Raw genomic sequence first — 22,553 nt, forward strand, 5'->3', positions numbered from 1 at the left:
TTAACTAAGGAATATTTTTACTCAAATTGTATTCTGACCAGCTGAGATTCAGACACTGATATTTGATATTTATTAGTTTAAGTTGCTAAAATACTGAATGCAGGGGACAATTCAGAATCCTAGAACAAATCTAAAACTGTAGTTAGCAATTTCAAAAATTTAAAATTATGGTCATAGGGTGTACAAAACATTTGACTTGCTAAATTGTAAGTTCTCTGAGAGAAGCACCTTGTTCTCCTGACTTTTGACATAATAGAAAGTCAGCTGTAGTGGAAAGAGGAAGTGGATGTTTAATATTGAACCAAGATTCAAATCTTGGCTCCCTTGATGTCTACTTTCCAGCTACAAGAATTTGGACAAGTTGTGTTACTTTTTTGAGCACCAATTTTCTCCTCTTTAAATGGAAATGACAGCTACATCATAGGATGGTTATAGAAAGTGAATGAGGCAAGAAATACATAAAGGCTTACAAGAGGGCCTAGAATAACATGAATTCTATATTAACAGTAGGGACCTTCAAATATTTGTGGAGTGAAATAATGAATGAATAGCTTATTGGATGAAACTCTATTGTACACCAATAAGAGAAGACACACCCCTTTGTCATCATAATTAATGATTTGTTTGGCAAGATCATTATCCCAACTATTTCAGAGTTACCTGGTCAAGAAACTTGACTATTCTGTGTATAGTAACCAAATATACCCGATTTTCTAAAATCATTTTCTTGACTTAAAACAGGATTGCTACAAAAATATTCTGGTACTTGTTAGTTAGACTGAAATTTGGTTTAGTTTGATATCATGATTTTTTTTCTTTCAGAAATGTGGTCATTACATTTTTCATCTGGAAACTGATGGCTCTTCTATATCTAAATTTATTTTGATCCTGAAAACATAAGATTCTGGTCATCAGCACAATATAGATTCACATGAAGGATGGTCTGAGTTTGTTGTGAACCACCTCTTCATCGAGGCTCTTTCTACAATGGAAGAACTGAGGGGATCATTGATTGAATACGCACTCAACAGTGGGAGTGAGTGGAAAGCAGTGCAGTAGTGAAGCAAGAGAAGTTGCTGATTCAAACAAAGTAGATGAGCACGTATCTTATTCACTTTAATAAAAATCAATTTCTGTTTCTTGAAACTTCATTTCTCTTGTAGTATTAAAGCAGAAGAACCTGTGACAGGACTTTGTGCAAAAGTGTTTTCTGACCATACCTGGACACAACCAATGGCTACAAGGAAGCCTAATAAGTAAGCTATATCTCTGTATATGGCAATGCATCGTGACAGACAGGACTTTCTTTTCTTCACTCGCTGGAGGGCCTATATCGGGCAAGGTCTCAGAGTTATGCCATCTGCTAGCTTTATATGGGGAGCACAAGATGCCAGGGAATGCCCAGGCTGTTGGCAAAGGGGACTCTAGGACTGGTAAAGCGGGAATGCTAAAACTCCATGTCCTTTTCTAAAAGAAGTAAGCATTTGAAGTTCCTTTTATAAATGCCATCAGGGACACTGCTATGCCTACTACCAAGGTTAAGAAAACAGCAATTTACTCAAAGTTGAGGTAGTTTATTTTTGTGTGTGTCCTTCAAAGTCATTTTGCGTGGACAGTAGCTACACGGTTGTTTTCTGCACCTTCACTGAAATGACCTAAGTCTTTACATTCCTACTGGCTTACTGTGGAGAGATCTCCAAAAAGGAAAAAAAAAGACACACTCTACACACTATCAAACAGTGACTCTGTTTTACATGTCCCTTTTCCAGCTTTGAAAGTGCTCAATCTAGTAACACGTGAAAGAGGAGAAAAGACTCTTGCACTTCACTTAACTGGTTGTCCCTAATGACACAATCTCCGGGGACCTGAGCCCCAGTGGGTTTTGCTGCTGTTTTCAAGAGTGGCAGTGAAAGGCTAGTGTAGACATCCCAGGTCACATGAGCCTGGCTCCTCTTTATTCCAGTCACTCAGAAGTCGCATTTATGGACCGGTGACTTTCCAGGCTGTTTTACAAAAATCCTGTTCCTTGAAATGCGTTGGTCATCTGCAAGGTGACACGGTACATGAAAGCAGAACTCTTTGTGTATGCACTGAACAGAAGGCTAGAGCGAAGCAACTGGAGTCTGCCGGATGGGGAGGGAAAACAACCTTGGAGATTCTTGGCTTGCTGTGGCTCTGAGTGGCCCCATTCCACATTTATAAACACGGCTATACTTGGGGATGTGCTATGCAGGGCTGCCGAAAAGTCCACGGGAGCAACAAGAGCCTGCGCAGACCTGTACTTTCTTTGTAAAGTTTCAAGTGCCTAAGTCAAGCACAACTGCACATACAGATTACGGTTCCTTATAAGGAACTGCCAGCTTGCTTATACTGTATTTTCTATTTTAAACAAGGGAAATTAGCAAGAACTGTTTAGTGTATCTGTTTACCTATGCATATCTAAGCTTATGCATAGCTTTGCTTATGCTTTTGATTTGACAGTAGATAGATGAACAATATAAAACTATCAATTCAGCTTTTCCTTAACCATCTCCAGTGTTTCAGGTTTGTTTTCAACTAAAGAAGTTCTTGTTCTCTAATGAAAATTGTCTTGTGGATAAATATAAATGGAAATGGTTTGCATGCCCATTTTGAAACATCATTTACTGACTTAAAAACATACCTAGAGGTTTCAGATAAATTTTTTTTTCAGACAGAATCTGTTATTGCACAGAATCTGGAAGTCTTCAATTTGTGTATATACCATATCTCAAGGGTCAATAGACAAAGCCACTAACACCATACCTGGCTAATATTCTATCTACATTATTAGGAAAAAGTTGAGAATTAGCTATTTTGTACAAGGAAATCTTAAAAGACAAATAACAATACCACCAACAGAATCATGCAAGCATCACAAGATTGAGAATCTTAGTCACGGTCACTGAATTATGACAGCCATCAGTTCCGACACAGATTTTTAGGATTTATATTTACTTTCAACATTCCCACAATCTAAGGAGTCTAAAATCCCAGCAACTGCTACATTGATCTACTTTTCCACTTCCACTTGTAGAAGCTTAGAATAATCAATGTTTAAATGTTCTCTTCGTATATAAAGCATGCAATCCACTCACAATAAATGCAAATCAAGGAGAGAAGAAAAACCTCACACTTTAGTGCTCTTTGATACTTTCCAATCTGTCTGCTGTTTGTTTCCCTGATATCTTTGCCCCTGGCAAACCCCGGCTCTGTAGGTGGCGGGTGCAGGACAAGTTCATGCAGCCAGAGCTCCATTTGTGCACCGCCCCCAAGTTTCACCTGCAAAGGTGCCGTGGCTCTCATCCTGGCTTCCCCAGCCTTCCTTCTCCGGCTAGCACAATCCTCCTCTTCCGCTGCACTTGGTCAGCAAGCAGCTGCCTGCTCTGCTCTCCGGAGCTGCCTCTGCCACTGCTGAGCCTGACCAGAAGGGGCTGCCCCGGCACACTGAGCAATGCTTTGGCAGAGTTGAAAAAAAAAAAAAAAAATCCTAACACTTTCACTTATCATTCCCAGAGAGCTCTCAGCAGGCACAGCTGAGGACAGGACATTAAAATGTGTATTCTTCTTCAGTTTCTCCTTTCCATGACATTCACTTCCTTCACTCCAATTATCTCACCTCCCAACACCCAATTCACAGCTCCCAATCTCCCAGTGTTAACACATCCATTTCAAGAAACAAATCACTGCTTTATTTGCAGTGTGCATGGAAATTCAATGCAGCCAAAGAATTCACATTTTCTGGTTCCTTCTCTTCCATGACCCTAGCCTTCCTTATGGAAAGGCATAACACAGGGCAACCCAAAGAGTTTCACCTCTTGACACAATCATAACGGTCATGGTTTTTAATTTAAACGGAAACCAGAGTGTGGAGCGCTCCCCAGCGTACAGCGCACTCTCTCTTTTCTCTCTCTGCCTCATACAGCACCATATTCATGAGGGCTCAGATGCCACAGAGGGCAATCCTCATTATATAAGACCCTAGGAATGCACAAAGCCATGGACAATCCATCCTTTGTAGAGTGCGTGCCCAGAGCCAGAGAGACGCACACGCAGGCGTTTCCTACCGTTCTGATTGCTGTGGGGATGCCAGACTCATCCACCGGCCCGATTCCTGGGTAATGCGGGGCTTTGATGACAGTCACCCTCTTCTCTTCCTCCGAGGATCTGTACAGTGGTATGGAGCCGCCGCCGGTGCCGTCCAGGGTCTGCGCGTGCTGCGGGTATGGCTCTGTGGAGTCTGTGGGCACAAGTTGGTGAAATGCGATATGTGAGCATTTGATGGACAAGGGAGCGTGAACGGACAGAGCCTCTAGGATATTTATGCCTGCATTTCCGGGCGGGAGGGGGTCTCACAGGGCAGTACCTGGGTTCCAGACTCACCTCTGCCTCCTGCCTCCAGCTTCTGGCTCCAATGCTGGCTCTGGGAGGCAGAATGATGGCTTAAGTATGGAATCCCGCTGCCCACGTGAGAGACCCGGATGGATTTTGGCCTGTTCCGGTACGGCATTTGGGGAGTAAACCAGAGCATGGGAGTGCTCCTTCGCTCCCTCTCAGTCTCCCACCCTCGCTCCCTCTAACAAATAAGCAAGTATAAATAAAAATCAAAAGCAATCCATATTTCCATCACTAGCGTCTCCTTGAGCTCACTTACTGTACGGCTAAGGCCCTCATTGTGTAGGTGAACACATTGCAATGAATAGGACCGGACTGCTTATGTAGAGGGGCGAGGGGAACAGCATTTGTTGGATGACTGTGCAGCAGCAGCCACTGTAGTCAACGGCACCTTCACATGCACTGCCTCATCTTATTCTCCCAGGGGGTGGGGAGGCAGTGGGCAGAGGGAACAGGAATCAATTTTGTAGCTGAGGGGTGCGATGGTTTGGGTATGGTTTGTCCTCAGACTCAGGTAGGGGGGCCCGAGTGCAGCTGCGATGGAGGTGGGGCTGAGGGGAACTGTTTCGGTCTGGAGTGGAGTTTCGTTCTCGCTGCACGGGATGAGCTAGAGAAGGGTGGTTGTTAAGTGAGTTCAGCATGGGTTGTTATCAAATGAGTTGATCATCTTTGACTTTCTCTTGCTTCCCTGCTGCATGTGCCTGTTTGCTCTCCTCATTCCACTGGGAACTGAAGGGGCGTGAGGCCCTCACCAGAGTCGGGGCACACACCGCTGGCACGCTCTCAGAGGTCCCAGCATCCGGAGCCATGACCAAAGGAAACACCCTGCCCAGTCTCGAGTGTTTTTCTTATAACAACAGAAGACAAACTAGGATAAGGGGGCAGAAGGTGAAAGATGCTTAGTAATGACCCTCAGGTCATAATTTACATTAGCATTATTCTTGTGGGACTGCTGACAGCCATTATTTAAAAGTACTGGCATGTACTTTCAGATAAAAGATAGGATGTCAAGTCAATGACAGTGGTTTCATAAAAACCAAGCAAACACAGAAGTCACTTAAGAAGTCTTTACATCCGAACATATGCTTAGATGGGAAGGCTTCTGGATAAATGAATGCTTTACATAATTATATTAATTAGTTTTTATTTTAAAAGTTATTATGGCCATAATGTCTGTGGTTTTTACATTAAAATACCAAGAGCCATGAATTTTTACTCTGAGGATAAAAACTGCTCTAGGAATATAAAGGAGATGAGGCTTATTAAGTTCCTATTTTCATGTCATCTTTATTAACTTGGGTATAATATCAGAAGTAACAGAGAGTACATATGTGCACTATATATGCTACTTACTCTTAGTTTAGAAGTTCCTTTGGAAATGAACATTACTGGGCAGGCATTTGGCCTAGAGGTGAAGATGCCAGTTAAGAAGCCTGTGTCCCTTATCAGAGTACCTACGGGTGAGTTCTGCTCCCAGTCCCTGCTAATGTGGAGCCTGGGAAGCACAGGTGATGTCTCAAGCAATTAGATTTCTGCCACCCATCTGAAACCTGGATTGAGTTCCTCCCTCCCAGCTTTGGCCAAGCCCAGCCTTGGCCATTGGGTGCATTTGAGGAGTAAGCCAGTGGATGGGAGTACTCATTCTCTCTTTCTCTCCCCTACCCCATTTCTCTGCCTCTCAAACAATAATTAAAAGAAAATCAATATAATTGCCATTTATTTGGTTCAGTTAATAATACAACTTCCTATTTTGCTGCAACTAATTTCAAAATTATGGTGACCAAGAATGACACTGTGTTTATACTGTTTATACCATGGCTTGATAGATGTGCCACTCAGAAAGTTCTTTCCTGTGTTTCAAGGCAGCACGTGTGTGTGTGTGTGTGTGTGTGTGTGTATGATATATGAAGGGGGCTTTGAAAAGTTTATGGAAAGTGGAATGGAAAGATAATGTAGATTTTCCATGAATATTTTGAGGCTCCCTTATATTATATTTAAGTGTGTTTTTCTTTAATGTTTTGCATAAAATACCACAAATAAGCTTTATAAGAAGTATAACTTATCCTCATAAGGACAGAGTTAAGATCTCTTTAAGGTAAAACCACTATATGATTTGTAACTGCCATCATCACTATTATGGCTATATTCAACTTAATTTGCCACATGAAAGTGTTTCCAATATTTTTTATGGAGAATAGATTAGGCTAGGAATAAAAGTGTCTTATGTGTCAAGCTACTCAAACTTAAGTAACATTTGGATTCAGACTGACTTTCCATTTAATTCTAAAAAAGGATTTGGGTAGGCAGTCATAAGATTGGTATTTTCATTAACAACAAAAGGTTTTTGAACACCTTTATGTGCAAAATCCTAGCATCAGAAAAGTCTGTCCTCGTAAATAGTCATGAGATTCTATGAACCCATAGCTTATGCAATACAAGTTATCCCTTTATATATTTTCTTCTCTCACGTGGTTCAAAAACTCACAAACTTTGCAAATTTTTTGGCCTCACTTAATCCAAAGATCATTTAGGGCAGGGTAGGCTCGTATAGTCTCCTCAGAACTTATCGCAGCACCTGCCAACTGGAATTTTTTGTGTTTGTAGGACTTTCTTTCCATATAGCATAAAATCTACTAATGTGTTATAGAATCAAAGCCTCTCTGCATTTAAGTATTTGTAGTTTTTGTTTGGTTGGTGGGGGGACAGATTGAGAGGGGCAAAAGTCTGTTCACTGTGACAGTCCATGAGACAAAGACTCAGACTTTGATAGTAATTATTCAGGAAGAAGTTATGGCTAGGATTACATCATTCTGGGTATAGTGGACTCCCATTTTTAATACCACACTGTGGCTGATTGTTAAAGGGCAACGTTTTGGCATAAGGACATTCTATTTTCTTATACTCTAAAACAACATCATTATAAGATTCACAGATGATCCCCAGGAGTAGCATGAGAATAGACACAAGTATATTTAGACTTTTCTTTCATGAGTCCCATGGCTACAAAAGTACAGACCTAGAGCAATCAAGGTTTTGTTGACCACAGAAACTGAGTTCTATAGTATGCAAACTGGACGCTGACATAAAATGTCCCTTAGTAAACGAAGGCCATCAAAACATGAGTCAGCGCTGTGGCCAGGAGGTTGCTACCTGCTGCCCAAGAGGAAACGGTAGCTAAGGTCTCGTATTCTAGTTTATTTTTCTCTGGTTTGTGGCAGCCACAGGATTAGTCCTCTCTTTTTTCCTGAGAGGTGTGTGGCAGTCATGTCCTTAGCTTTCCTGTTTTGGAAACTTTCTAGTTAAGCAATATCATGGAAACTTTTTCAGCCACAATTTGTACAATGGTTCAATTTGGTAATTTTTAAAAAAATATTTTGAGTTTTACAAAATTACATTTTTAACCCAAGACACACTTATTATATCATTTTTGAAACTATCCTAATAATGTCTTGCCATATAAGAATGTTTCTATCATCACAAAGCTCAGTTTCTTTTCCAGGAGTCTTCAAAGAGTTCATGAGTCCCATGGAATTATATGCTAATTTTTGTTGAATGTTCACATGCTCATTTTTTCTCCTGGGGGACAGTTATATTTTTCACAAAATTGCTTATACCTAAAGAATTAAGGTCTCATTATAAAATTACTGAATCATCATTCCAGGGGACCTTAAGTTTCTTCTGTTGGGCTTCCCACTACCACAACCCTGACAAGTTCTTCTAGCTTCAATTTGAGTATTAGTTTACTGCTTTATGAATCAGCAGCTTACTACTTTACTACTTTGGGGGCAGACTATCACAATGATGTAAACGTTAAACAATTATTTCATATAGGAGAGGTCTTCAACATTTCTTAGAAGATGTGTATTATGACAAAACATGCATGATTTCAAAAAAATTCTTTGCACCCAAATAAGCTGAACTCATCTTTTAATTCCATTTTCCCATGAACCTTTGTGAAGTACGGCAACATATACATCAAAAGAACATTCCACAATGAAGGCTCTTCTCAATGGAGAAGCGCTACATTCATGTGGTTCTAGTGGCACAGACTCGTCTTTCCATAACTAGCTATCTTTTTCTTTCCAATTCCCCACCCTCCAAATACATCCAGCAGCCAACCCCAGATGGAGTGACCATCTCATACAGCTGGGTAGCTACTTTCTCTCAAGTAGAACCCTCTGCCTCAATTCCTCCTCTTCGACCGCCTCATTCAACAGTGGAGTGCTGACCACTCCTACCTCACTTTGAGGCCTTGTATTTCCTCATCTCTTCTGTCCTTGACATAACAAAATTGTCATGAAAGTCACAGTGATTAAATGACTTACCGAGTGATCTGCCATGCTGCATGATAATGCTTGAGTTGAGTGAGCCCGGGAGAGAATACGCGGAGGGGGAAAACGGCCTTTGATAGTAACTCATCGGACTCACAGCACCACCAGAATTTCCGTTCACTGTTATCTGGCTCTGGGGAAAGTGCAAAGACATCCTATTAAAGCACACAGCCCCCTGTACATATCACTCCTCTAGCTGACAATAAAAGGCTTCCAATCACATGACAATGATCCACTGCCAGGTTTTCATGTATTTTGAGCACTCTTGTCTGAGGGGCAAGGTACATTTTTTCAGAGTCTTTTCTCTCTTCCTTTATTGGTGAAGACCACTACCTTATTTTAGCAGAGAGTGCAGGAGGTGGTTAGGAAGAGTGGAAGAGGCTCCCCAGTGGGCATGTCACTCTGTCATCAGAAATGCCAAGAGGTATCAGTCGGAGGCACCACCAAAGGAGAAGGGTGCACTGTCTCTCAGAATCGTGATGCTAGTGGGCAGGAGTTGAAGTGGATGTTCTTTGACATGACACAAAGCCCTGGTTCTCAGACTGAGTCAAGGATATTGTCTAGAAGTGAATGAAGGTTTCCAGAGCAAGGTGACTAAGGTAGGGGACATAGTCCTCTGGAATTACAAATCACAAAGGAACCTGTCCTGGAACAGGCCAATACCAGGTAAAGCACCAAAAAGATGTTAAAACACCTGCTTCTCCCTACTTCAGCCTCATTTAACACTTTATGGACATTTAATCTGGATTCTTCATTTACTATTTTGATTGTTTTATATCTGAGTCTTTTATATCTGCAGTTACCACTTTTATATCTGCAGTTACCACTCAGGCTTCTTATTGGAGATGCTCATATATATATATATATATATATTTCTTTTACACATGCATCCTTTATAACATACCAGCTGTTGCTAATGACATAGTAGAGATTCACTAGATACTCTAATTGAGTTGGATCAACAGCACTGCACCAGCACTATGAAGATTACATCATGCAAATGAGACAAAACATCAGTAAGAAAATTTAGGTCCAATCACCTTACAACTAAATACACACACATGCACACAGATAAAGAACATTAAATTAGGAACTTTCCTACTTATTTTAAAACAAAATAAACTTATTATAGAGGATCAAAACATACATGGACAAGTAATTGCATTATTTCCATGATTTCACTTTAAAGTAGGCATACTTCCAAATGACTTAAAATAAATCTAATTGTAATACTTTCTGGCATAAAATCAATAAGCACTTCATTGAAATGGTGATGCTTATTGATTAAGCATTTCTCTAAGTTATTAAAAATTCTCTCTTGGCCAGCACCGTGGCTCACTAGGCTAATCCTCCGCCTGCGGCGCCGGCACAACAGGTTCTAGTCCCCGTTGGGGCGCCGGATTCTGTCCCGGTTGCCCCTCTTCCAGGCCAGCTCTCTGCTGTGGCCCAGGAGTGCAGTGGAGGATGGCCCAAGTCCTTGGGCCCTGCACCCACATGGGAGACCAGGAGAAGCACCTGGCTCCTGGCTTCAGATCAGTGTGGTGCGCCAGCCGTAGCGCGCCGGCTGCGGCGTCCATTGGAGGGTGAACCAACGGCAAAGGAAGACCTTTCTCTCTGTCTCTCTCTCTCACTGTCCACTCTGCCTGTCAAAAAAAAAAAAAATCTCTCTTAAAAAAATTCTCTCATATTATAATCTACCATGCCTCTACGAAGGAGAACTGGACATTCAAAGAAATAGGAGGCACATACTTGCCCAGATGCTCCACAGCTAATGTGTACCTCTGATGAATGAGTTAAATCAAGTTTGATGGACCCATGTAAATATAATGTTAATGCTATTATTAGAATGTGTTATAATTAATGTTAAACACAGGACAATCTTTCTTATTAAACATGATTGGTGGCAGGCATTCGGTTAAGATACTGGTTATGACACTTGCATTCCATATTAGAATACATAGGTGATCTCTGACTTCTGATTCCAGGATTCTGCTAACATAGACCCTGGGAGGCAGTGATGGTGGTGTAAGTAACTGGGCTCCTCCCACCCACAGGGGAGACCTGGACTGAGTGCAGCACTGGCTGTTGGAGGTCTTGGGTAGTGCACCTGTGGATGGCAGCTCTGTTTCTCTGCCTCTCAAATCAATTAAATTAAAAGCCCCAATCAGGTTACTATATGACTAAATTTAGGGAGTTTTCTGTGAATCCTATTTTGATATTTTCAACAATATTGATTAAGGATTAAAACAAATAAACATTGGAAGTAGATTTACCCTTTTACCAGGTTAAAACAATCAGGATTTTACTAATAAAGTAATATCATTAGAATTTTAGAAAATACTTTCATAGCTAGAGTCAAATAATTATTAGAAAAAACATCTCATGGAGGAACCATGTTCAATTTTAAACCTATAATTGAAATTAATTTCATTACAGACAGCCTGTAAGACTGCATGTATAACTCAGGGTACTAAAGCATGTTGAAAACAGAAAACTGGACATTGTATTTTTAGTTAAAAGTCCTGATAATACTCCTTAAAGTTTTCAAATGCTAAGAACCATTTACAGCACAGTAAAACATGGAGCAACCCACATCTGATGAGCTCCTCCCCAGTGGCTGGCCACCTGCATCAAATGGGGCACTGTTGAGTGCCTTAGCCCTAGGAAATGAGGTTCCTTCAGTAGCCAGTCCCTGAATGGGACACGCCAATACAAAGTTTTACACCTAGGCATTGGATGAATACCAAATCCCGCTCAAAAAATACTTTTCTTATCTGTGATTGCAGCTTATTATAACATTACAGTATTTTTCTATGCATGAAATTATGACAGAGCATAGAAGCTACAAAGCACAAGTAAAATTTTATGCTTATCTGGAACTTCATCATAATATCAATTTTTGAAAAACATTTGTTTTATTTGCCTAAAGTTGCATGCATTTCAAATGGAAACCATTATCTATATATTATATGCAATTGAGAATCTGTAGCATAACATTTTAAAGCACTTAAGCCATTCATAAGTCATTTATTATATTATATATGAAAAACTATAGTATTATAAATAGAATATAATTATCGATATATAAAATTAAGAATATATTCATAAAAAGAATTCAACAAGATAGAGCTAAATTTTTGCAATGCTGATTATAAGTATTTGCAGCCTTCACTCCTTCATGAGGGATGAGTTCAAAAGATGCAGTTTGTAGTGAACAAGAGGAACTAGCATCATGCAGGCAGTGCTTATGAGAGACACAAGGATATATAAATTATTTACACAGTATGCATTAATATAAATGTTATCTACCAAATATTAATACTGTGTTAAAATTTTGGATTTTCCCTATAATCTAATCATAGCAGTACTATGATTCATGCTTATCTAAATTTCTGAGGTAACTTCTTATTAAGGCAAATCACTCTATAACTCATTAAGTACAGCAATATGATAAGCCATGGGTAAACCATCTGAGAGTAAGTGTAAGTAACTCCAGAGTGAATGAAGAGACAATGTGAAATTTGCAACCCTGCATAGACTTCTGAGGATGAGTGTAATGGCTTTCCCTGACAGACAGAATAGAATTGATTTAGTAATCAACACCTATGCAAATAAACAATATTGAGCTGCAAAACAAGAAGGCAGTCAACAGTTCAGCTCTTTATAAAAACTGATGGAGGCAAAGGAAAGAAGAAGAATTACATGAGTGGCAGCAGGGGTGGCTAAGGTGGTGCCATCTGTCACAGCAGACCTCTGACCCCAGGCTGGGGACGGCATCTCAGAACGGTCACTGGTGTTAGAGCTACCCATCTGCAGCTCAGCTAGAATGGCTGTGGAGGACTCGCTCTTGGAGTGGGAGCAGTCTGTTGTGAGAGAGCCCGTGTCCTGGCTCTGGATAAGGCTTTCAGGGGGTGGGAGAGGGAGTTCATCTAAACGATGGGAAAGGCTCTGGGGGTTACTCTGAAGTGGAGGGCCCAAATCATCAGGTGGAAGCAGGCTAAGTGACCTTGGGCTGGAGCCACTGCCTGACGAAAAAGTGGCTTGGCTAAGAGACACCATGGAAGAAGAGGCTTCTGGGGTGTTTTGTCTGGATATCTGTGAAGCATTTACCTCCAACACCTTGGCAGTTAAGTTCTGATCTCCAAGCTGAGTTTAAGGAAAAAATAATAAGAGAAACACATTATCCAATTAATAGAAACATCTTTTTTTTGTGCAATGTGGCAGAGAAAGCAGAGCATCAGTTTTATCTGCAAGCACTTGAAGGAAATACATTCAGGTGGATTAGGAGCCAACCACACAGTAGAGAAAAAGCAAGAAAAGATAAAGAAAAGGAAGCCAGTCAGTGTCTTTTGGAAACAAAATTAGTTTTCACACAGCACTGCAATGCAACTTTGGGTAGGAGAGGGGCTCGCGGGTATGGGTATAGTGACACTCTTTCCTCAGGGGTTGTAGTGTTTGTATTTGTGACAGTGAAAGGATTTCAGATATTGGTCAGAAAAATTAGCTTGACCTTCACTAGACAAATCGTCTAGCATACTCTTTCGCATTGCCTCCTCTCTGTCAAGTGTCCCCAAAGTAGAAAGCCATTTGCCTCCCTTATTTTCTGACTTACAGATGTAAATGTCGATTAAACCCCAAAGTATTAAGTGGAAAGGGTGTTATGCTTTCTTTCCACCCACTGAATCTGTTCTTGGATTTAACTGCAAAATACTAAAAGAACTGAATTTTACTTTTTAACTTAATGGCTTATTTATTTTTTTGAGAGAATACATTTTTAATTTACACTATGGGCAAAGGTTTAATGGTTCTACTAAATAAGAGTTCAACAAATAAAAAGTAAAAAGCACAGTCTAGCAGGAAAATAGGCAAAGGCTGTCAACAATAATCAAGTGAAGAGATGTTGAACTTCATTCAAATAAAGTAAATTTTTACATAATTACAAAACCATTAATGTTATGGAATTGAATTTTTAAAAAGTCCTAGCAGTGCAACAGAGGTACTCAAGTATGAAAATTAAGTGAAAATGAGAACCAGCCACTGATAATGGTTAGAATGAATCCTAATTGGTTAGAACTACTGTTGGTATTAATTTTAGGTAAAGGAGAAAGAAACTAGGGAAGAAATAAGGTTCCATGTACTTAAGGCCATGTACAACCCATGATGCTAACCATGGTGAAGAGATCATCCATAGATGCAGGAGGGTAGATGGCCCTTCTTAAAGTTTTCAGAGCCATCGCAGTTCAAATATGATGGTAAGATCCAACTCAACAGCAGTGACTGCAGATCTGAAGCTAATTTTCTCCCTTATTCTCCCCACTTTCCAGAACAGAGGTTTTTGTGGTGGTGTTTGAGGTGGTGTGACTTGTAAAATAGATGACTAGAAAAGTTATAGGGTATGAATACAAAGTTGGGGAATGAATTAATGTGAATGGAAATCTTAAAAACATTGCCTAGTGAAGATGTAAGTGGTACCATTTGGTGTTCTTGGCTAACTGCAATTTTCGTAGCAGATGATGTCATACAGGCTGTTGGCCTCATAAAAGTTACAAATAACTTTTTTCCCTCAGACTTTTAATTGAGTATTTCAAAAAATCCCCCATATAAAAAGTTCTCCTTGGGTCATAGATGCTTTAGAAGTCTGATGAAAGCCATTGATCTTTCTCTTAGGGAAAATGCACAATTGACATATACATAGCGTTCTGCATATCTTCAGAGGTTCAGATATTCTAAAGCACATCCTGATCTAACAGATTAAAAAGCTTTAACCCTGGATAAAAAAACAGATTTCCTTATCCTACTTTTATTTAATAATCCTTGCTGTTGTGTTGCTTAAACAGTCATTTAAATATAATACATCTAAAAAAGCATTTAGGACTTTAAAATTTCTAGAATAAACTGGCAGAAATCTTAGTTCACAGGAGCTTAAAATGTTTTAGTAGGAATGCATCCTTTTTATTAGTAAATATTATAATAATTTTATATTTTATTAAAGATAAAATAATAATAGTTATAATTTAATGTATTGAAATTTGGCTCAAGTCAGAACCGAATATAGTATAAAATAGCCTTTGGATAGTGTCAATGGAATTTCTCATAGCAATGCAGTTTCATTAAGGTAGCTTCCCTGGCACATGAATCTTTTAGATCTGCTTATGCTGGTGAAAATTCTGTTAAATAACATAAATCACACAACAACAGAATCTCTCTGCTCAAATGAAATTTTTTTCATTTTAAAAATGAAAATAAAGAATCTAAAGACCTTACTGCTCATGGGATTGATTTGTCCATATCCTCTGACCTGCTACATGTTAAAAGCTAGAACACATTCTTTCTGAAATCACCACTTTCATGGGTGATATGACCATCAGTTTGCTTGCTCAGCATTGTGTCTAGGAATGCTAGTCTTTATCCGATCATTTGTTCTTCCAAAGACAGTGTCCACAAAAATCAGAACTATTTCACCTTTTTAATTTCTCTCACCACTTTCTGACATGCTCATAATTTTATCTTTTAATGTGGATGCATTTGTGTGTGTGTGTGTGTGTGTGTGTGTGTGTAAAACCAATGAAATGCTTCTTGGTGAGTCACATCACACTTAAGTTTCTACAGATACAGCTAAGAAATTCAACCACCTATTGGTCATCCAAGAAAAAGCTTTGAAGTCTTGCTATAAAGATTTCAAATACTTCTTAGACTGCTTGGAGTCACATGACCCTGACCTCCACATTAGAGAAATGCCCACTCTATACAGAAGGAGAGAGAACAACACTATGTGAGGAGAGAATTAGGGAATGCATGACAAGGGGAAGAAGGAAGTCGTTCCTCAATATGGACTAACTTGAAATAGGAAAAAGGTAACTCTAAACAAGGGCATTCCCCCTTCAGCCAGTAACCTGCATTTTGTGGCAGACATGCCTGCAGAAAATCTCCCTAATTGTTTTATGTCTTCTCCTTCCCAAGACTACATAAGGTATTTGACTATAGGCCAAAGATCACTAACTTCTTGTGAGTATAATAAGCTACATGAAAAGGAGTTCAGAAACACCAGCTTTCTGGTGTATGGTGTACAAAGCAAAAGGCACAGCATGTAAACTGTAACCTACTTAATATTCCAAGAGAGACCACCTAGCTATTTGAAATAGCATGGAGTCTCTTGGTGCAGATGAATTCAACCCAGAATGCTAAGGAGAACCTGAGGATGAAGGTGCTCACTGATCAGGTTAGGACTCCCTAAGGAATGAAGGAGCAACGGCATTTGATGGAGGGTGAACTTCATAAGAAAAACTCGATTGGGTTGGATATGCCGACTGCAAACTCAAGTGCCTACCATGGGACTGGAATGTGAAAATCAAACCAAGTATCAGACAGCAGGGAATAATGAGAACTGCAGGAGAACTAAGAAATGTTCCCCCGAAGGCAGAACTGCTTTGTCTCTATCTCTTGACAATTTCAAAGTTAAAGGCACATTCTCTCTAAATTCACCAGTCATGGGTCTTATGACTGTAAAATAGATCATAAAGTAACTTAAAAAATAAAATTAACTCAGTGACAGCAATAACATATCTGTTGTTATAACTCCCAATCTTATTTTTTTTTTTTTACTCACTTGACACAGAAGGGAGAGGTGAAAAGTGGGAAGTTGGATCTAAGTGTGTAATGAAACTGGTATACAAAGAAGGAACACATGGTCCTGAACACGTAGTGAGCTGAGACTGATTTCTGTGTAACATTTAATGGAGCAAGAAAAGCTCTTGCATTCATAGAAAAATATAAGTGCCAAAAAATCCATACTGAACAAAATGTAAAAATTTAAATAATGACCAGCACCATGCCAAGTTGTATTGGAGCCCGAGGTAAAAACAAAAATTTGTCTGGGATTTTTAATGGAAGTAATTTCAAGAATAACAGTTTCAAAATCTGCTCTTTTTAAATCTGTTTTTCAGTGGAAAAGAGTGCTATTTTTGACAACTTCCACTTGACCAATGATGATTCTAAAAATTTTTCAGTTAACTTAAGATGAAGCAAGTGTATAGTAAATTCCGTTTCAGTATAAATAAGATATTTAGACCTAAAATGAAAGTTTTAATAAAATCTACATTTCAGCTTTCCAATACTTTTAAATTATTTAAGTGCTCTACAAAAAATGATGAAAATTTATAAAAACATACCTATGGGGGATATATTTCTCCTTCTGCCCCAGTCTTCAGTTGCTTGACATGGCACTGTGGTACAGGATCTTAATAGTTACCTCATTTCTCAAAAAACATGCAGAATATTTATAAAACGTTAAGTGAAGGGATTAGGATTTGGCAATTTTTTTGTTCTCTGTTTTTTGGTGGAGTTGACAGTAGTAAACTTGAAAAAGGTATCTAGGAAGAGGTTATATACAAAACAATCTAGGGCCAACACTGTGGCATAAAGCCACTGTCTGCAGTGCCAGCACCCCATATGGGTGCCAGTTCAGGACCTGGCTGCTCCTCTTCTGATGCAGCTCTCTGCTAAGGCCTGGGAAAACAGTAGAAGATGGCCCAAGTCTTTGGGCCCCTGCAACCAAGTGGGAAACCCGGAAGAAACTCCTGGCTCCTGGCTTCAGATTGGCACAGATCCAGCTGTTGCAGCCATTTGGGAACCAGCGGATGGAAGACCTCTCTCTCTCTCTTTCTCTCTCTCTGCCTCTGCCTCTCTGTAACTCTGGCTTTCAAATAAATAGATAAATCTTAAAAAAAAGAAAACAATCTTTGCCATTCATGCTTTGTCTTCTTGTATAATAGGCTGCTTCCGTTGTCACAGCCTTTCCTAAAGGGTGGAGAGGAAGTCGGGTTGACAGATGGATCTGTTCTAGACAACACTCTGTTTACTGGTTTTTTTTTTTTTTAGATTTATTTTATTTCTTTGAAAGACAGAGTTACATAGAGTGGCAGAGCCAGAGAAAGAGAGAGGTCTTCCATCTGCTGGTTCACTCCCCAAATGGCCTCAATGGCCTGAGCTAAGCTGATCCGAAGCCAGGAGACAGGAGCTTCCTCTGAGTCTCCCACATGGGTGCCGGGGCCCAAGCACCTGGGCCATCCTCTATTGCTTTCCCAGGCTATAGCAGAGAGCTGGATCGGAAGTGGAACAGTGGGTACTCGAACCAACAGCCCTATGAGAGGCTGGCACTGGCCGGGGCTTTAACCCACTGTACCACAGCACTGGCCCCACCCTGTTAATTGTTTAGCAGGGGGAATAACTGAACTAAATTGGCCAGATCTCCTTCCTGGGAATTTTAATGGTATGACACTGCCTGCCCCTGTCAGGTAGTTGTGGGATATCTAAATGCAAGGAACCAGAGAATGTCATGGAAATCCACAGGCAACTTGAAGTAACACGAGGGCAGAAACCAGGAAAAGAGAGACAGGGCAATGTGTTGCAGCTAAGACTGAGGGAGCCAGAGCCCCACCTTTGTCATTCTCCAGTTTCCTTGCTTGCCTTTCAATGATACAAGACTGTCCTATAACCTCATAAGAAAACCACCATTAGCCAGAGATCTTAGCAGCCACATAGTCTCCAACCAAGACCTGGGTGACAGGTGATTGCAAATAGTTACACAGATTTGAGCGCATTGACAAAATGTAGCATCTCAATCAGGGAAATGAATATTTCTACTGTCCTATCCATAATAGGAGTACAAGTTTGTGTCTGGAAAGGTGTCACATTTTAAGAAAACTGCAAAAAGACGGGGTTTAAGAGTAAGAATTTTTGAGAAAATAGAGACAGAACCTGTTGCTTGAGCTTTGGATCTAGAGTCAGGTAGTCACAGATAAGTTGTTTAATTTCCCTTGGCCTCAGGTTCCTCAAGTCTAAAATACAGACATTAATAAAGCCCATTGCCTAAAGTTTGTGAAAATTAAGGGAGATAGCATAAGCAAAGTATTTTGCATAGGGCCTGATGTGCTGCAATAGTTATTAACAAATGAGAGCCACTGAAAATAACTAAAATACTTGGAAGGCATAAATCAAAGAGCAGGGTAGGGAAAGGAACAATAATGCAAAAACCCCCATATAGAAACTTCATGTGGTTGATATGTAAAAATTAAGGAACAAGGATTATGAGTCAATATTACAAATTGCTTTTAACAATTGCCCAGGCAGTGAATTGCTGCCTCCTAATGTGTATCTCTCCATATACTGCTCTGAGTAGTAAGTGTCTTCTGGAAGAGGCTAGCAGGAGATGATGTAGGGGAATCCTAGGAGGTCTCCTAATTCTGACTGAGCTCCAAAATATTCACACACACACACACAATCAGATGGAGAAACTGCGAATGATCGCATCAACTAATAGCATAATGAATCCACACAAGAAGTTACGGGAGGGGGCAGGGAGGTGTTGCGGTGCCTTTTGTTAAGCTGTAGCTTGGGATACCTATATCCTTTATCAGAGTACCATTTCAAGTCCTGGCTACTCTGCTTCTGATGGAGCTTCCTGCTAATGTGCCCAGATGACAGCACAGATACTTGGGTCCCTGCCACCCATGGGGGACACCTGGATGGAGTCCCAGGCTCCTGGCTTCAACCTGGCCCAGCCCCAGATGTTGTGGGCATTTGGGGATATGAAAGACCTCTATTTCTGTCTCTCCCTCTCTGTGTCACTCTACCTCTCAAATTTCAATCTTAAAAAGAAGTTATGGGACATTGGTTGGCCACACTAGAACACATCCGTGATCGGGACTGGTATTGCCAGGAATGGTCCAGAAAGTACGAGTGCACTCTGCAGCTCTGCACCTTTTGTCACCCTCTCCTGCTTAGGCTTATTCATGACTCTGTCTCTCTTACCATCTACATATTGATTCTATGCAGCAAAAGAAATCAGTTTCCTCTTTTTCTACAAAACAATCATACTCCCTGAATTCCCAAGGCAATAGCAGCTGTGAAAGTGAGGTTTCAGCAAATGGTTAATTTTGTTGTTTCATTATAGAAGGACCAAGTTTATCTTCTTGAAGCAAAGGGCACAGGACTTAGAAATGTTGTAGAAAAGCAGAATGTAGCACTTCAGTGGCTTTTCAAAGCATCTGACTTATACCTTCATTATCTGACACTTGAGAATGTGACATTTTTAGCAATATTTGCATTGTAACAGAAAGATAGCATATCTCATTTCATGGTATCTCTATATACAAATTTTCAGGAGGTAAATTAAAGCATATATGGCCTATAAATTTTTTTTAAATTGTCCAATATGGAGAGAATTCTTGCCAGTAGCCTTTAGGCTTCTTTTTAAAATAAAGGTCAGATTTTTAATAACAAAATCAAACATGTAAATGAAACTTTAAAAACAGCAAAATCAGGGGCTGGCGTTGTGGCGCAGCAGGTTAACACCTTGGCCTGAAGTGCCAGCATCATATATGGGTGCTGGTTTGAGTCCCGGCTGCTCCATTTCTGATCCAGCTCTCTGCTATGGCCTGGGAAAGCGGTAGAAGATGGCCCAAGGACTTGGGCCCCTGCACCCATGTGGGAGACCCAGAAGAAGCTCCTGGCTCCTGGCTTTGGATCTTGTTGTGGCCAATTGGGGAGTGAACCATTGGATGGAAGACCTCTCTCTCTCTCTCTCTCTCTTTCTCTCTCTCTAACTCTAACTCTAACTCTGACTTTCAAATAAATAAAATAAATAAAATCTTTTCAAAAAACCCCAGCAAAATTGACTTTACAGTTTTTAGTGCAGAGTGCTTTTGTCTCTTGGGTCTGCTAATTTCTTGGAAGACTAATTCTTAATAATGCCTCATATTTGGCTGGTTCATGCTGTATAGCTTACAGCATTGCCATAATGTGGAAAATGAGTATTTAAAACAGAAAGGTCACCATTATGAGGGGCCATTATCTGGAAATTGAGACTGAAAAATGAAGTGTATCACAATAGTGAAGGTATGAAACAAAGTACATTTCATCAATGGAAGAACAGATTTAAAAATGCATTGCATACAACAAAGGAATATTACTCAGGCTTAAAAAAGAAAGAAATTCTACCAGCTGCTACACCATGGGTAAACCTGGAGACATCATGCTAAGGGAAAAAGCCAGTCACTGAAGCACGAATGTTGCATGAGTCTACTTATACAAGGTCTCTAAAACAGTCAAAGTCATAGAAGCAGAGAACATGGTGGTTGCCTGGGTTTGAGTGGGGAGGGGGGCAACATGGACTTGTTATTTAATGAGTATATAGTTCCATTAAGCAAGATGAATGTTTTCTACAGATCTTTTGTATAGTAGCATGCCTACAGTTAACATCAAAGTTTTGTTAAGAAGGTAGGTCTCATGTTAAAAATGCTCTTAAATTTTTGCTCTTAAAATTTTGCTTTAAAGACAAATAAAGTGACAATAGCTTTATGCTACTTTTCCACAAAGCACTGTTAATGATAATATACTGTCTCTCTTGAAACAAACTGCAAGTCTGATGAAATAATCTTTTATCCACCAGTGGAAAAAAGATGTAGTATTATTTAAAATAATATATATTTCAGTTTCCCTACTAGATGTATAATTTGGAAACATGATAAAAATTGAACATTTAATAACAGCTGTTACATGTTGAGGAATTACTGTGTAGCAGGCATATGTTAAACTTCTATGCATTATCTTACTCAGGCCCACAGCAACTTTAAGAGATGAATGCTATTATTATCCCCATTTTACAAAAAAAGATGAAAGAACTGAGACTCAGGGAGAATACCTTCATCATCTTATGCTAACCACACCTTGAAAATGCTGATTGCCAAGTGCAGGTCTCTCAGTCTTCAACATACTCCAAGAAAGTCCCCCTTCCCACTTCTAAGTCAGTGGTAAACTTTCAGATCTCTTCTTACACTTACGCTCTCTGCAGCATTGGCACGGTTAGCAATCCTCTTTCTGCCATACATTTTCCGTAGCTGGCTGTAGGGATGTCATATTTCCTGGATTTCCTCCTCCCTTAGAGAGTACTGATTCCAGGTTTCTTTGCTGGGTCTTCCTCTAAATGCCATGATTTGCTTGGGCTCAGCTCTTGGGGGTGTCCTCGGATTTCTCTATACTCCCTCCTCGGTGACCTCACTCAGTTTCTTGACTACAGAAACCATCTAGAAGACGATGCTTTTCTCTCCATCTTGGACCTTTCCCCTGAATCCAGACTTCCATATCCTACTGCATACTTGACCTCTCCACATGGGCATCTCAAACTTCTCGTGTCCCCAAACTGCTCCACCCATGGCTGTCCAGTCTCTGCTGATGGCAATTCCATCTTCCCAGCTGGCGTCAACCTTGACTCTTCTCCTTCCCCCACATCCCACATGCAATCTGCCAGCAAGTCCTACTTGGTGTCCTTTCGAGATATATTCACACCATCTGATTTCTCACCGCCTCCATTACTTCCACCCTGATTTGAAGCATCATCATTTCTCACCAAAATTATTCCAGAGTTTCCTAACTGGTGTGCTGCTCTAATCTCTGTCCCACAGTAATCTGTTCTTAGACGCCAGCATAATTCACTTGGAATAGTGGTAGCCTCAACATTCTCCAATGACTCCCATTTTTCTTGAGAGTGAAAGCCAAAATTTTTGTAAGGGCTTACAAGGACTTCTGCCATCCGGCCTCTGTTACCTCCAGCATCCCCTCTGCTCCTCGATACCTTGCTTACTTTCTCTCCTTCCTCACTGGGTTCCTTGTTGTCCCTCAAAGAGCCCCAGAATGCATCAGTCTTAATTAAAGCCTCAACACTAGGTGTTTCCTCTGTCTGGAGTGGTCTTCTTCTCTTCAAAGATGACCTATCTGACTTTTGAACTTGGCATCTGCTCCCTAAGTCTCTGC

At 40.2% G+C, this 22,553-nt stretch overlaps 1 protein-coding gene across 50 annotated transcripts in view; it reads right to left on the minus strand.

The window, feature by feature from the left end:
• Nucleotides 1-22,553, minus strand: part of SORBS2 (sorbin and SH3 domain containing 2) — a 381,834-nt gene that overhangs the window by 74,617 nt on the left and 284,664 nt on the right. For 44 of the 50 annotated variants that reach the window (XM_089325827.1, XM_089325806.1, XM_089325805.1 and 41 more), the window contains 2 exons: nucleotides 8,739-8,877; nucleotides 4,086-4,258 (listed from right to left, as the gene is read on the minus strand). In XM_089325827.1, coding sequence (XP_089181953.1) covers nucleotides 4,086-4,258; nucleotides 8,739-8,877 — 312 coding nt within the window. Of the gene's footprint in view, nucleotides 1-3,300; nucleotides 3,682-4,085; nucleotides 4,259-8,738; nucleotides 8,878-12,854; nucleotides 12,891-22,553 lie in introns of those variants that run through there. The other 6 variants (XM_089325783.1, XM_089325784.1, XM_008250754.5 and 3 more) reach the window with 5 other exon arrangements.

This window comes from Oryctolagus cuniculus, chromosome 2 (assembly GCF_051225735.1).
Source record: "Oryctolagus cuniculus isolate XC-2025 breed Fujian yellow rabbit chromosome 2, ASM5122573v1, whole genome shotgun sequence".
Taxonomy (NCBI): domain Eukaryota; kingdom Metazoa; phylum Chordata; class Mammalia; order Lagomorpha; family Leporidae; genus Oryctolagus; species Oryctolagus cuniculus.